The sequence below is a fragment of the Mirounga leonina genome, unplaced genomic scaffold (assembly GCF_011800145.1).
Source record: "Mirounga leonina isolate KUSES-001 unplaced genomic scaffold, KU_Mleo_1.0 Mir_180, whole genome shotgun sequence".
Taxonomy (NCBI): domain Eukaryota; kingdom Metazoa; phylum Chordata; class Mammalia; order Carnivora; family Phocidae; genus Mirounga; species Mirounga leonina.
In genome coordinates, this window is record NW_023270469.1 from 26,497,030 (window position 1) to 26,513,083 (window position 16,054).

At 54.2% G+C, this 16,054-nt stretch overlaps 1 protein-coding gene and 1 long non-coding RNA gene across 9 annotated transcripts in view; one reads left to right on the forward strand and one right to left on the reverse strand.

Annotated features, from left to right (window-relative positions):
* Window positions 1-1,493: 1,493 nt before the first annotated feature.
* On the reverse strand, window positions 1,494-2,601 carry LOC118023739. The gene is made up of 2 exons (XR_004682878.1): window positions 2,521-2,601; window positions 1,494-2,327 (listed from the first exon to the last, which is right to left on the reverse strand). It is a non-coding gene; the product is annotated as an uncharacterized LOC118023739 (long non-coding RNA).
* A 919-nt stretch (window positions 2,602-3,520) lies between these two features.
* The window catches only part of KIFC3 (kinesin family member C3), a 38,319-nt gene continuing 25,785 nt past the window's right edge, over window positions 3,521-16,054 (forward strand). For 2 of the 8 annotated variants that reach the window (XM_035025108.1, XM_035025107.1), the window contains exons 1-4: window positions 3,542-3,621; window positions 7,693-7,897; window positions 10,418-10,560; window positions 15,160-15,298. In XM_035025108.1, coding sequence (XP_034880999.1) covers window positions 7,732-7,897; window positions 10,418-10,560; window positions 15,160-15,298 — 448 coding nt within the window. In that variant the 5' untranslated portion in view covers window positions 3,542-3,621; window positions 7,693-7,731. Of the gene's footprint in view, window positions 3,622-7,692; window positions 7,898-8,121; window positions 8,279-10,417; window positions 10,561-15,159; window positions 15,299-16,054 lie in introns of those variants that run through there. The other 6 variants (XM_035025110.1, XM_035025115.1, XM_035025109.1 and 3 more) reach the window with 6 other exon arrangements.

A 16,054-nucleotide genomic window follows, 5' to 3' on the forward strand; every position in this document is an offset into this window, starting at 1 on the left:
TTGAGCCCCGTGGCGAGCTCCCTGCTCAGCATGGAGTCTGCTTCTCCCTCTCCCTCTGCCCCTCCCCACTGCTCATGCTCTCTCTCTCTCTCTCTCTCTCTCAAATAAATAAAATAAAATCTTAAAAAAAAAAGAAGAAGAAGAAAGTCTGTTTGGATATGCTTTAATGTACCTGTTCTTCCCCCTCTGAATTATACATGATCTATTTATTTAGTCAATGGAAACTTACATGATACTGGGCACTTGCAGAGGATTTCCTTGCGATCAAGTCAGGAAAGTGCCCTGCCCTCCAAGAGCTATTGGTGTAGACAGGAGAGGCCATTATAATCCAGTGTGGGGGTGTGTGGGGGGGAGGGAGAAATGGTGCCTGGGAGGGTCAAGGAGCATGACCTCTAAGCTTGAAGGACTTGAAGAACAAGCAGGAGTCAGCCAGGTAAATGTGGGTGGAGGCAGGTGGGAGAAGGGGAAGGAGAGAGGCTTTCTGGGCAGGGAGAACAGCATTGCAAAGGCCTGGAGGTGATCAGATCTCAAGTTAAATCACTAAAACTGGAAAATCATGTGAATCTTATGTGGTGCTTTACTCTAGGTTACTGTGAGAATCAGATCAAACACAATCCGTGTTATTCCCCCCTCTTTACTTCCCTCTGGGTGATAGACCTCTTGGGCCCCTGGCTACCTCTCAGATGGATGCCTGAAAGTGAAGGGGTTTCAGACTCTTTGAACCCCCGCCTGGAGGACAGGGTGGATATGGATATGGAGCTGCAATGTTCTGGCCACTGCCTCTTGTGTGACTCTCCCTACATTTCTGTATTTCTGCCAGAAGGTGGGCAAAAGGTCAAGGCCAAAGGCTGAACCCAAGAGTCCTCACTTATGGATTCAGGACCTCAGTGTTGGGATGGCCAGGTTTCTGGCCAATCTCTACCCTCCTTGTGGCCAGGAGACAGTTGGCAGCTTCCACATCAAGCCATCAGTGAAGTTTCTGGGATAGAAATGACCTTGAAGTCATTAGTATGTAGTTCCTGGTGACATTGTACATTCTTAACTAAATTCCAGCAATCATAAAGCAATTTGCTCTTACATTTCAAGTCAGAGTTTTGCAAGAACCTCAAAAATGTCTCCATCTAATACCTCAGTTTTTTTTTTTCTCCACTAATGCTTTGATCTTAATAAACGCTTGCATCTGGCATCTGGATGAGGGCAGAATGTCATCTGAAACTCATTACATATGATAGGACTATCTGTTTCCGTGTACTATGTGTATACACACACACCCAGTTGGGTTCATATCTCAGCTCTATCACACACTGGGTTTATGAATGAACTGTGGGAGACTCAGTTTCCTCTCCTGAAAACGGGATATACTGGTGTCCACCTCGTAGGGTATTCAGGGTTAAATGGGATCTTGTTTATTAAAAGTTTAGTGCAGTGCCTGGCACAGTGTTAGCTTTGGAAAAATGGTAGCTATTATGTGCATACAAAAAAAAAGACTACTAAAATGTTGGCAGCATTTATCTCAAGTGGGTGGGATTATGGTTACAATGAACATCTATTACTTTTGTAATCAGAGAAAACGAACAATAAATGTTATTATTAATTTAAAAATCTGGCTTTGGCTTTGTCGGAAGGGAACCTGCAGTTAATGTCACAGTACCAGCCAGCAAGTAAGACAAGGCTTCCAGTTCTCTACCAGGACTTTATAGACAAACAACTTACCGCAATCGAATAATAGGGAGATACTTGGTCAAGATTCTAGAGACATTCTGCCCTCATCCAACCCTGTAGTCCCCTTGACCACTCTTGTCTGGAGAGCAGGCAGGAGGTTCAGAGAAGGGAACTCTCAAATTACAGCCTTCTCTCCTGTTGGGAGGGTTATCTGGGGTTCTTAGTTGGAAATCTGTAACTCTCCAAGGAACCATTCCAGGAGAGAGACATTTATCCTCTACTGGGCCTTCACTTGGGCGTCTCAGAAAATAAAACACATATCAGCCCACTTCCAGTAGGGGGATTACGAGTATCCTGTTCTGGCATCCAGAACAATCTGAGGCCCAGGACCTTGGCTCTGTTTCCAGCTGAGATTCTTGACTGCCAGCCCAGTGCCTGGGCAGAGACAGGAGATAGAACCCTCGTTGATCTGCATGTCCCCCTCCAGTCCCCTCCTTGCACCTCTTGGGCCATTCTCTGCGACACAGGGAAGCATCAAGTGCCCATCCTTCTCGGACTATCTGTGGAACCATCAGCCTGCACTGGGCTGGCTTCTGAGCTGCTTTCTCCTCCTCCTGCACCCAGGAGGGGACGATGGCTGCAGGCTCTGGAGTAAAATGCTGCCTCTGTGTGGGAGACAAAGAACAGAGTGGCTCCTCTGGGTCAGCTGTCTCTCCTTGGCTGGCCGGCTCCCCTGCCTCCCCTGTGCCTCTTCAGGGACGTCCCCCAAGGAGGGACTTCTGGGCTGGGAGCTGCTGCCTGCTCCTGAGTGGTTGCGCTCTGGACATGTTTTCCCTGGAGCTTAAAGGAATATTTTACCTTAAAAAACCCTAAGCCCTGGAAGATGTTAATTCCCGGGTGGTGCCGAGGCTGGGGAGGCAATCGGGCCTGTGTATTCCTACTAGAGCTAGAGAGTGTGTGTGTGTAAACATGAGTGATAACGTGTGACACGCATGTGTGTCTATGCATGCTACCCGGAGTGTGAGAGAGTGTGAGCGACAGCGTGGGCTTGGGTTTCAAAGGATGTGTATACTAGAGTGTCAGAGAACGAGGTGTAGCGTGTGTGAGAGGGAGAGCAAGTGCATGTGTGCACCAACAAGCACGCGAACCACTGCACGCGGACCACGTGTGGAGACGCACGTGTGAGTCTGAATGCCCGACGATACCGTGAGTGCATGTGTGAAGTGTGTGAGAATGTGGGCGTGTATACACGTGCCATCTAGAGTGTGTGAGAGCGTGTGTGAAAGCGTGTGTTAGAAGGTCAAGAAAACGAGCTCGTGTGTGAGAGCGTGTGAAGGACAGTCTGCGAGAAGGGTGTGTGTGAGGAGTAACGAACGTGCGCGAAAGTTCTGTACCAGGGTTAGCGGATGTGCGCGTCGGAGTGTAGGTTTAAGTGCAAAAGCACGTATGTAGGACCGGCGTGGGCCCGTGTGTGAACACTGCATGTGTTCGTGTGTGCGGACTAGAGCATGTGTGAAGGCATGTGTGAGGGACGTGTGTACCGGCGTGCGAGAGCCCATACACGAAAGCGCGAGCACGTATGACGCTGTGTGTGCACCGGTGGGTGTGCGCGCACGTGTGCACCAGCGTGCGCGGGACGTGGGGCCCCTGGGGCCCAGCGGGAACGTCCGGGCGAGCGGGGAGGCCAAGGTGTGGGCGGCCCCGCGTGTGAGTGTGAGCGCGCGCGGGAGAGTGCGCGGGAGCGCGCGCGCGCCGCCGCCCCCCGCCCGGGCAGGAGCCCGTTGCCATGGGAACGCGCCGCGGCCCGAGTTAATCATTTCCTGTGGAAAGTGTGCGGGAGGGGCGGGAGCGGGGCGGGCCGAGGAGGCGGCGGCGTGGAGCTGCCTCCCGCCGGCGGGCCGGGTCGGGCCGAGCCCCGGGCTCTGCGGCGACGCCGGGGATCCTGCCTCCGCCAGGCCGGTGAGTCGGAGACCCGGGCGGGGGGGTGGGCTAGGCTCTCGGGGTCCGTGCGGCCCCGCCGTTCCCGGTGCCGCGTCCGGGCCCGCCCTGCCCGCAGGACCCCCTCCCCTGCCCGGACCCGCTGCGGGGCGCGCGGAAGGCCGGCCCCGGAGAAGCAGCCCTGCGCGGTCGCCCGCCGCCCCCCGCGCCGTCCAGCCGGAGCCGAGGACCTTACCCGCAGCACGGCTTGGGGCGGCACGTCCCCTGGGGTCGCAGCAGCCTGCGGACCCCCGTTCCGATCTCTTTGGCCCGGGAGAGGCGGAACCGACCCGGGGAACCGCGTGTCCGTTAGGGCCTCCCCCTCCCCTTGCAGAGATTCCCCCCGACCCCGCGCACCTCCCCCCGCCCCCCGCGCACCTCCCCCCGCCCCCGGATCCCTTGAAGGCTGCAGTTTCGAGCCCTCTCACCACGTACGTTCCCTGGGCAGTTCGTTTTCCCCCTCGCAGGGCAGGGGAGGGTAGGCCGGCCCTGAGGTTGGAAGGAGGGCCTGGGCCGGTGCCCTCCTGGGCAGTAGGAAATAGAGCCGGCGACAGCAGCAGCTTGGGGGATCCCTGCAGGGAGGGCAAGCCAGAAGCCACCTCCTTCAACCCCCTGTTGGGAGTTAGAGCAGAACTCTGGTGCAGTTAAGGGCCTGGTCCTGGGAGATTTGAAAGAGAAAGCTGTATTTAAATTCTCAAGTACTCCCCCACCCCCCAGCATATCTGTCTCAAGGTTGTGGGTCGCTGCTGTCCCTGACCTTTCACCTTCCCTGGGCCATGAGGCTGGGTGCACCTCTCCTTGCCCAGGCGCACTCCCCATGCCCTTGATAAAGTAGACGTCTCCTTGGCCGGGGAGAGTCGTTGGCAAGGAATGCAGCCTCAGAATGGGGCCCTGTATTTGCAGTTACTGGACTTTAGAGACTTAGGATGATGAGTTCTGCTGTTCTTATGGGAGTGGAGGTTTTTGAAGTCTGGGTTGTCCTGGAAGACCCAGGACCTGTGACTGTGTGCAGTGGAGGGCCTAGCCCCTGTCCAACCTCCCTGACCTTCTCTCCCAGGGAGACTAAGCCCTCCCCAGCAGCAGTATCTGGGCACTTGTCAAATCCGGTCCTCAATCATTGCAGTATCCCTGGTCTGGGGGAGAGCGGGGACTGCAGCTCTATTGCCTTGACCTAGACAAAGAGGGGCAAATCTGTCCCTCTCTCCAAGCCAGCGCCTCGGCACTCACCCACCACTGGAGGGAGGGAGATCACTGAAAAATAAAAATTCTGAGTTCCTTGTATATGCCAGCATATACCGGCACTGAACACTTTACACATGCGTTGTCTAATTCTTATGCCAACCCTATAAGGTGCAGTTCTCCCCATTTTCAGATGGAGATAATGAGGCACAGAGAGGCAAAGTTCCCAAGGTCACACATCCAGTAAGTGGCAGAGCTGGGTCTGAACCAGCTTTTGGTCATAGCCACTCCACTCCACGTCCCCATTGTCCCACCCTGTGAGTCCCAAGTTGGCAGAAGCCCCAGCCTTGGGCTCATTTGAGTCCTGGATACTTTTGACCTTCCCACCCTACTGGCTGCTAAATTCAGCTGCTTTTTCCTCTTCAGGATCTTGCACACACCCTTCCTCTTTCTTCCTGCCATCTTCCTGGCCGCCTCTCCAACTTCCCTTCCACGAAGTCACAGAAGTATTGTCTCCTCCTGTCCTGGTCCCTCAGACTTAGCTGATCACTTTAACAGTCTTCTCTCTCAAACATGGAATCGACCTTCAATGCCCCTTGCCTTTCCAGCAGCTTGGCATGCAGGTGGAGCCTGTCTCTCTCCCTCTTTGCCCCAGTAGGCCGCTGGTCCTTGGGGTTGGTCGTGTGCCCAGCTCCGTGCCAAGCAACCTGGGGAAAAGGGCATCTGGCTGTTCCCCCTGGTTCCTTCTGCTCCACACTGGTCCATCTTCATTTCCTCAGTGGAGCTGGCCCCCATACTTGGATTAGCTTCTGCCCCATCCTTTGGCCCACAGTCCAGTAGCACTGTACCCAGGAGCCTCCTCCAAGTTGTCTTCCTCAGTGAGGGAAGGCAGAGAGCACAAGTCCCTAGCCAGTAAGCCTGGCATTCTTCCAGGGCTCAGCTGTGTGAACTGCGGTCACCAGATCTTCCGCTACCCATCCCTGCACTCTGACTTCTTTTGCCTCTCCCTGCTTCAGTCATTCCTGGTCCTGTCCACCCAGCAAGCTCGGATGCCTCCTGTTCTACATACCACATCCTCTCAGTTCAGCCTCCCCTTCTCAGCCAAGCCAAACTTCCCCACGGAGAAGGAAGCGGCCACTTCCTTTAGCCCTGCCCACCTCTTGGGCCTACCCAGGTCTGCCCTCTGCCCGGCTCCTTTGATGGGCTCCCTTCCAAAGCCCCTAGGGCTTTCTTCCAGTTTGGCCTCCCCATGGCATTGCTCGCTGGGAACTGACCATCCTCTCCTCCCGCCACCCCCCCCCCCAACCAGCCGGTCATGTTGTTGCCTGGTGTTGTTGCCACCTCGGACCGTCCTTCTCCAGCTTTCCTTACCACCCAGTGTGAGCTCCGTGCTTGGGTGCCTTTGGTGATTATATCCTCACCTGTGGTCCTGGGACCCTCGTTAGCCTCCCAGCTCTGAGTCCCCAGCCCTGCTCTTTGCCAGGCTTCAGCCCGGGCCGGTGTGTGCATGTATTTCAAGGTATTCACCCGTCAGGCCATTGCCAGGGGTCTGGTGTGGGTGTTGTTCCAGTACCAGGCTGGGTGGGAGGGGGCTGCACCGATGAATGTGCTGTGGGCCCCACCCTGGAGAGCCAAGAGGGTCAGGGGAGTGGACACCGTTCAAATAGGTAATCTTCATTGTCTGGTAGAAAGCAATTTGCAGTCCAGGTAACACCGTTAGGAAGTTCTTCGGTGCCTCGAACTCCATTTTAAAACCAAAAGCAAATTCCACATCACCTCTCTGAGCTGACTTGGCTTCTTCTGCATCACCGTCTGAGTCTGGGACTATAGCTGGGTACTTTAAATGCCCTCACAGCTGCTTTACACACAATAGGTGTTCAATAAAGACTCGTGTAGGGAATGCTTAAAGTCTGTTCTATTCATCTGCTCAGTTCATGAGTGACCTATGCGGCTTTGTTTCTTTTTAAATATTTTTAAATTTGTTTTAGAGAAAGAGAGACAAACAGGAGGGGCAGAGGGAGAGGGGGAGAAAATCTCAAGCAGACTCTATGCTAAGTGTGGAGCCTCATGCGGGGTTCAGTCTCATGACCCTGAGATCACGACATGACCCAAAACCAAGAGTCAGATGCCTAACCCACTGCACTACCCAGGTGCCCTCCTATGGGCCTTTCTATTCAGACCGGTGCTCCCCACCCCCATCCCCTTCTCCCATACCACCTGGTGCCTCCCTGCATCCTATTCGGATGGTGAAGGTTTGCTGAAGTGCTTACCTCCCTCCTGACAGGGAGCTTTGAGGCCCCATCTCTCCTGATCAAAGAGGACCCCTGGCAGGTGCCTGGCACACAGCAGATACCAGATAAATAATTATTAGATGAAGAAGCAATGAATCGTTGTATCTTACTGCCTGCCAAGTTGTAGGCACAGAGTGAAGGCTACTTGAATAGAATGAGTGGACTTTAAGAGAATTTGATATATACAAGACTATCTTGTCACTGGCCACAGTCAGCCCCTTCTGATTAGATTTATGGAGATGCGGTTGACTCGGGCTACCTCCGTGAGGGGCTGTGACCTGGCGTGTCTTCAGGCTGCCAGGCTTCCAGCGGAGGAGCTGAGATGTGAGGTCTCCACAGTGTGCTGCAGACACACCTGATGGGCTCCTCACCCACTTTTGAGCCTCCTTACTTGGGACAAAGCACCCTGAAATGATGACGGGCTCTGTTTCATCCCGCAAGCCCAGGGATCTTTGGGGGGGGGCGGGTGGAGGTGGCATTGGAGTTGGGGGTAACAGGTGGCCCTGTTGCAGGCGGGCTCTGATGGGTTCCCCCCAGGTGCCGGGCAGCCGGCTCAGCCTCGCCTCCCCTGTTGTGTCCGCAGGCCGCCCGGCGCCCCGAGGAGGCCGCTGAGCCCCGGGCCATGGTCCCGTCTCGCCGGCCGTGGAACCTGGGAGCCACGCCCTCGCTGCGCGGCCTGTGGAGAGTGGGCCGGGCCGGGGAGCCCGAGCCGGGGATGGCTCGCCCCGCCCCCGCCAGCCCGGCCGCCCGCCCTTTCCCATACACCGGCCCGGGGAGGTTGAGAACTGGTGAGTCCGCATTTTTAAAATGCCTCTTTATTTCCCTTCCTTCCTCCAGATAGCAGAGATGAGGCCGGGCTTTCTCGCAAGTTCCTAGGCTCAGTCAGAGCTGTCAGGTAATTACAGGGTGCCGGGCAGCCCGCGGGCCGGCGCGGAGTCGCAGTCGGGGTGTCAATCTCGCTGGCGCTCCTGCCCCGCGCCCGCCCGTAAAGAGAGGTCCTGGACGCCGAGTTAAACTTCAACGCGGTCGCTGGAGCAGGGGGCCAACGCCGCCCAAACCACGCGATCTCCACCCGGCCGGGCGGGGGGCGCTCCGCGGGCGGCGCGTCCTTGGTCCCTGGCCGAGCGCTCGCGCTCTCGCTTCGGTTTCTGCGGCGGCTGGTAAACAAGGTAGGTGAAGGGGCCGCCCGGTGCCCTGCGCGGCGCTGACACCTGATCGCGGCCGGCCGGCCCGCCGGAGGCGCGAGGGGCCGACCGAGGCCGCCCCGGAGCGTGGCCCGGCCGGGTTTGGGTGCCCTGCGCTCGGTTTCAGGTGCCATCCAGGGCGGCTCCTGTAGGGGCCCCGACAGCAGGTGGACAGTGAAGGAGTCCCCGAGTGCGCCCCCCCCCTCGTTGGCCCCCTGGGGGAGCTGTCAACACCAGCTCTCCTTTCTGGGTCATGTCCCCTGGTACCTCACACGCCAAGAAGTGAGCGGCACATCTGATTTCTGGTGCTGGCTGGATCTTCGGGTCTGGGGAGCTGCCCCATGACTGTCTCCTGAGCTGGGCTTGGGCAAGTCTTCCTGGAAGTGTGGAGGGAGAGAGGGGCCTTCAGTCAAGATGTCTTGAGGGGCTTACTGTCTGTTATTCCTGACCTACAGAGAAAGGGGTTTAGATTACCAGCCTGTCTCAGCTAGCAGAGTCCCTCTGGGCCATCAGATCCAAGCCCCCACCCCCAGGTACAAAAGGGGAAACTGAGGCCTAGAGAGGCCACACAGCAAACTCCTGTTCAGTCCCCTCTCTCCCACCACATTTGTGCCACTGGTGGCCGCCGGAATGATACCCTCCAAAGTCTCTCTGCAGGGGACAGTGAGCCTGGGGATGGCCCTGGGGTCTCTGGGAAAAGCTTGGGCTTTTGGGTCAGGTAGCCTCAATTGTCTGGAAGGGGATGAAGATGGTCTCTACCCCACAAGGTTTTCCTAAGGATTACAAATGTAATATGAATGAGTATTGCTTTTTTGGTAAAAAGAAAGGGAGAGAAAAGCGAAAGAAACAAGTAAGAGACAAAAACACATTCCTTTGGAAAACAAAAAAACCCAAAAAACTAAAAACTAAAAAACTAAAAAAATTTTTAAAAAAACTAAAAAAAAAAAAAACCACTCAAAAGAAAAAACACTGAAAAGTATAAAAAAGAAAATAAAAATCACCCATAAGCTTCTTAATGGGCATTTTTTATAGTTCCTTCTGATCTTGTGTATGTGGGCATGCACACATATTGATCTATTAAGTGAGTATTATGAAGATTATATGACCATACAGACTAATCCACTTTTACAATTTAAGACAAAGGTCAAATGAAATCCCGTGGGTGAAATGCTAAGCAGAGTGCCTAACACTGAGTAGGGTGTCAGCCAGCTTGGTCACCCCGGCCCCTCCGCCCCCACCCCGACTCTTACCTCTGCCTTCAGAGGGATAGGCAAGCAGAGGGTGAGTTAGCCCATGGGATCGCAATACTGGCTCAGTGTGACCCTGGGCACGTTATTAACCCTCCGCGGTTATGGCCCTAAGGGCCTGCATCCGTGGCCACTTTCTGTGTGCCTGGTGCAGAGTGAGCATGTTATGTGTGTCATTCCATGTAACCCTCGCCCCAGGACTCTGAGCTTGGTTCCTTGTCCCCATATTATTGACAAGGAAACTGAGGATCGGGCAGAGCAGTAAGGCCCTGGTGGGGGGTTGGGATGGGGTACATGGGGTAGCCATACCACGGTCAGCTCTCTGGCCCAGCCGGTGAGGGAGGCACTGTGTCAGAGACTCGAGGGGATGTGCTTTAGCCGGGCCTGAATATGCTTTTGGAGGCTGCGGGAAGCAGGAGTTGGCCTTTAGGAAGGCAGGGGAGAAATTGCCACCTAGAGGCGGCCTTGGTAATAAAGCCACGGGCCTGGGGTGCACCTCCGGGGAAGATGAGCGCAGCCCGGTTCGCATCGGCTTCCCTTTGCTGCTCTCTGGAGAGGGTGTTCATGAGCAAGTGCCAGCCCCGAAAGCCACTGTGGAGGGTGGAGAGCACCCCCCCGCCCCAGAGGCCTCGGGTGCCTTGCTAAAGAGAAGCTCGGGGTGGCTTTTGGGAAGAAAGGAGCACAGCCCCTGCCTGGTGCCAGGCCTTCCCTCCGCGTAGGTCAGGCGTGTGAGGGCGTGTGAGTCCCTCCTGGCTGCGCCTGGGCCGGCCCCGACGGTGGGGAAGCAGAGCTCAGCGGCGGCCCTAGCCAGGGGTCCTGGCCAGCAGCCTTCAGCCAGGGGCCTAGCATCTTACCTGTATTCTCTGTCCTGGGACAGGGCGTGGAAAAGACACCCCGGTCAGCAGTGACGAGGACTCCGGTGCCCGAAGTGCAGCTCGCCCGGCCCTCGCTCAGTGCCGAGCCCTCAGCGTGGACTGGGCTGGCCCTGGGAGCCCCCACAGGCTCTACCTGACCGTGCAGGTAAGCTCTGGGGCCTTCAGAAAGGTGACGGGCCGAGCCAGGCTGGTGGGCCTTCGCTCTCGGAGCTTTTGCAGCTGGGTCTCCAGCAGGCTGTCTGGGGAAGGAAGCCCTGGGAGCTAGCCGGGGACCTGCCGTGCGTCTCTTTGCTGAGGTCCTCACAGCACATCCGCCCTGAGCCTGCGTGGATGGAGCAGTTTGCTTTATTACGTTATCTCGGGGGAAAATCTCACAGGAGATGACAGAAACTTTTCAGCCACACCCTGGCTGAGGTGTTAAAGTGAGAAATGTGGGACCTTCGCTGAGAAGCTAGTAGGAAAACAGGCAGGTTTGGGGGTAGCTGTTAATCCCCACCTGAGCATGTTTATCCGTGGGGCACTACTTGTATTTCCTATTTGACGTGGGAATCCAGAGCTAGACAGGATTTTTGCCAAAACTTGGGTTCTTTTCTCTTGCAGTTATCACCAAGTGATTTTCAAAAGACAAATTTTACGTATATTTGTGTATTTGGTTACAGAGATAATACATAGTGATAGTAATAATAACCACTATTTATTGGACACGGACTTTCTACCAGGCACTGGTACTATGTGATATATCTCACATCAGTACTCAACAATCTCAAGACACAGTTACTGTTTTATCTGAGTGGTATGGATGAAGTAATGGAGGCTCAGAGAGGTTAAGTAACTTGCTACTGGTCACACAGCAAGCTGGGATCTGAATAGCTACACATGACGAGCTTTCTAACATATGGTGTAAAGAATTCACACAGGGATGTAATATTTAGAAACGAATATCTCCTATAGTCCTGTATCTTGGAGAAATCCACTATTAAGAGTTGGGTGCTTATGTATTTTTCCTATGTAACCACTTAATTATATTTATACAACTTTATTATTTATTTGTACATACTGTTCTGTGACTAGCTCTTTCCCTCAATAGTAGGTCTTTGTGATATCTTCATGCATGTCAATATACAGAGAATTCCCTCATTCTTTTAAACTGCTGCAAAATATTCTACTTCAGGGTTTACCATAAATTATCTAACCAGTCCTTTGTATCATTTCTGATTGCAGTGAGCTCCTTAAATATCTACGCATCCACGCAGCTATGACTTGGAACAATGTCAGGATAGTCCAGGCGCTGTACTTTTTAAATGAATACATTTGTTAACAGATGTTTACAGAGTGTGTCTGTGCCCGGTCCTGGCCCATACCGAAGCAGAGAAATAGACCTGACAGTCTGGATGAAGGACCAGAGTTATTTGGGGGTGTTGTGTTGCGAAGGCTCCCTGCCCAAGAAGGATGGTACAGGAGAGGGCTCATATTGAAGGGACATGGGCAAATGGGGGGCAGGATGGAGTGCAGGAAACCCAGGTGCCCTTTGAGGGCATATCCTCCCTCATGCAGATGGAAGTCCTGAGCCCAGGCGGCGTGCGGCCCCGAGTCCTGATCTGAACATGGCCCAGGGTTTCATGTTGCTTCAGAGACCGTCTTGGGCTCCAAGGCTTTTCTCGGCCCTTCTTGTGTGGTTCATGTGCAAACTGAACCAAACGGTCCTTCTTTTATCTTAGGGTCTGCAAGAAAAGCAGGTCTGGTGTGGGAACAGTTAAAGAAACCAGAGAACCCTTTTTTTTTTCTCTGACTTGAGCCATTGGTAGTTAAATCAGGAGGTGGTCAGAGACCGGCTGCCTTGAGCTGGGCGGTGGCTCTCTTCTTGAATTTTGATTATGGGGTGTTGGGTTGTGGTTGCTGCCGAGTCCTGGGGTCAGCAGATCTGCTGAGAATCTCTGAGAAGCTCCTGTCAGCAACCAGTTTCCATGTTGGTGTCCTTCTGGGCCCTCACAAAGCTCCATTATGTTTATAGGTGCTTCGAGGTCAGGGCTGTGGGGCTGAAGGAGGGACCCAGGCACTGTGGGGTGACCTGGTAGGCTTAGGGAACCACCTCCCTGCCCCAGCCTCTCAAGTAGTTAAAACCTGACATGCTCCCTCTGGAGGTGCTGCAGAAATTCCCAACACCCCCGGCACACCCCCCGCCCCCCGGTTCCCTTCCTGTGGCTTGGCCAACGGGCCAGAAATAGTGTAACCTTTGCTCTGGTGGCAATTGGAAACTCCCAGCTGCTGTCATTGCCACCACCGGTGACAAGCCTGGGGGGGGGGGGGGGGCGGTGGGGGGGGGGGGGGGGGGGGGGGCGGGCCAAATAAAGTCGGGGGGAGGAGTTTTCCTACATACGAGAGATTGTGCTCACCACCCTTCCTTCTCAAGTAGAACATGAGGTCGAGAGAGAGAGAGAGAGGAGAGAGAGAGAGAGAGCAAGAGAGAGAGAGGGAGGGAGTCCGACGTGGTGAACGAGGCTGCTGATGTGGCTTTCCTCTTTCTTTTCTCTGTTTGTTGGATTTGGGGTTACAAAAGCCATAATAAAAACAACAACATGGAAAAGTACAGAAAGAATATTATGCTAACCTGACATCTGGTTCTTACTGTGCACCAGCCACTTGGAGAACTTTGCACAAGTTCCTGCAGTTTCCCTTCACGTCAGGGGCATCAGGTGGCTGGTAACATTTCTATTTTAGGAATGGGGAAAATGAAGCTTCAGGGAAGGACAGTAACTTGCCCGGAACCACACAGCACGCACGAGGCCCAGCCGGCCTTCACACCCGGTGCTTTCTGACTCCAGACTCAGAGCGTTCTTTTATTTTGTTTTCTTTTTTTTTTAATTTTTATTTACATTCAATTAATTAACGTACAGTGTATTATTAGTTTCAGAGGTAGAGGTCAGTGATTCATCGGTTGTATGTAACACCCAGTGCTCATCACATCACGTGCCCTCCTTCATGCCCGTTACCCAGTGACCCCATTTCCCCCGCCCCTGTCCCCTCCAGCAACCCTCAGTTTGTTTCCTGTAGTTAAGAGTCTCTTATGGTTTGTCTCCCTCTCTGACTTTGTCTTATTTTATTTTTCCCTCCCTTCCCCTATGATCCTCTGCCTTGTTTCCCAAATTCCTCATGTCAGTGAGATCATATGATAATTATCTTTCTCTAATTGACTTATTTCACTTAGCATAATACCCTCTAGTTCCATCCACGGTTGCAAATGGCAAGATTTTGGGTTTTTTTGATGGCTGCATAATATTCCATTGTGTATATATACCACATCTTCTTTATCCGTTCATCTGTTGATGGACATCTAGGCTCTTTCCACAGTTTGGCTATTGTGGACATTGCTGCTATAAACGTTGGGGTGCATGTGCCCGTTCAGATCACTACATTTGTATCTTTGGGGTAAATACCCAGTAGTGCAATTGCTGGGTCGTAGGGTAGCTCTATTTTCAACTTCTTAAGGAATCTCCATACTGTTTTTCCAGAGTGGCTACACCAGCTTGCAGTCCCACCAGCAGTGTAAAAGGGTTCCCCTTTCTCAGAGCATTCTTTTAAACAGAGCATTTGTCTTTTGTTTCAAATACAGAAGGCACAAAGACACGCAAAAAAGTGTCTGTAGGGGTACCTGGCTGGCTCAGTCAGAAGAGCATGCGACTCTGGATCTCTGGGTCGTGAGTTCGAGCCCCATGTTGGGTGTAGAGATTACTTAAATAAAACTTAAATAAAATAAAATAAAATATGTTTATACTCCCCTTCCCAGATAATTTCCATTGACATTAAAAAATAAATACAGAACACTGTAGATGCTTATAAGCCTGAAAATACAAATGCCGAGAAAAGGTTCAAAATGAAATATGAAGGCTCCTTTCCCTTCTTCCCACATTCTCATGGTTAAGTTTCTTTTTACTCGCCCAAAAGTTTAAATGATGCACGTTTCTCCTCCTAGCTGCTGCATCACCTGACCTCCCAGAGAGAACCATTGTCTATACAGTCCCCCAGACTTTTTTTTTTTTTGAGGCCTGTTTTATTTGTCTTATCATCAGATGGGATTACACTATCCATGTGGTTCTGCGGCTTGCTTTGGATGTCTTTCTACGTGAGCGGCATCATCTCTGGATGATTCTTTCTGTCCCTCCCCGCCTCTCTCCCTGCCTGTCCGGTGGCCTATTCTACCTCAGCCTTCTTTGCCTCGGTTTCTCCTTGACCAGGAGATGGGGGGGCATGGCCTTCCCCTGCTCGTTTGGATCTATGTGCCCCCCTCTTGGCAGTCCCAAGCTGGTGCCGTCTGTAGGTGGGGGCAGCTGACATCCTGGGGGGGGATTGTGCCTGGTGGGGCTGGACAGCCCTGTGAATGGGGGGGCCATGGGCCTGAGGCAAGCAGGTTGCTGCCTGGCGGCTCATGCCCCCCAGAGCCCCGCAGGGATAGCCCAGTGAGTTTCACGTGAGAACGTCTAAGTGCCTGAGAACCTTCTTCATGGGTGCAGATGGCTGGCTGCCAGCGGGGGCCCAGAAAATACGCTGCCACTGTCTTGTCGTGGCATCTGGGCACATTTCTTCCAGACCCCAGGCCTCATTGTCCTCACCCACTCACACAGCGAATGATGGATCCCTGGGCCCGGGGTGCTCACCAGCTCCAGGAGCACAGCATCCTCAGGCTCAGGAGGGGTGCCCTCCCCTCTGCAGTCCCCTTCACGTGAGGATTCTGGTTGTGTCTTGGCAGCAAGCCCTCCTGGACAAGGGGTGCGAGAACAAGAGTCAGGGGACGAAAGAGGAGAAGCTCCCGAAGAGGCAGGCGCCGGCCCCCAGGCGGGACCGGGAGGCCCAGGAAGCTGGTGGCACCATGAATGTAGAGAAAACAGGTAAAGCAGGCCCGCCCGCCAACCTGGAACAGCCCCCGCTGAAGCTGGCCCTGGAGGGGGGCTCCTGTGGCGTTGGAGCCGTCCCCCCATGCTCTCCGCTTCACCTGGAGGTGGCCCAGCCAAATCCTGGCCAGCTGGCCGCTCAGCTCAGAGACCCCAGCCCGCCCGCCCCTACTCCAGGGATGCCCCCCTCCCGGTGCCACCAGGGCCCGACCCAGTGATGAGAGGCCCGTGTGGGCTGGGGTTGAATTTCCCTGCTTTTTGTCTTTTCCCCAGTGCCCGTCTAAAGCAGGCCAAGGGTAGCAGCCTCAGAGAGCCTGCCGAGAGAGGCCTGAACCCATCCCCCTTAGCTGTGGGTCCCCTGCTGCCCCAAGGCCAGGATAGAGGAGCTGGTGGCTCCCTTCTTCTCTGTCCAGGATGACTGGTTCTGGAAGAGTCCATGGGCCCCCTTTGTGGGGTGCCCTAGCGGGAAGCCCGAGCGCAGCAGTAATTGGGAAAAAGCATCCTCAAGGAGCCCCAGGGGACGGCCAAGAAGGTGTGGAGAGAAAGCTTTCTCTTGCTTTCTTCCTCTCGTCAGCGGGGTGGATTGGTCGTTCTGAACCCCCTGTGGGGTGGAAGGAGCCATTGCCTTCTCTGGGGTTGTCCCAGAGCCGCGGTTGCCTGTCTGGTGTTCAGGGGCAGGTGCCGGGGTCTGGCCGAGGTGTGGGCAGATGGGCCTTGGGAAGGGGTGCACCGTCCAGCCAATCAAGTTGGATC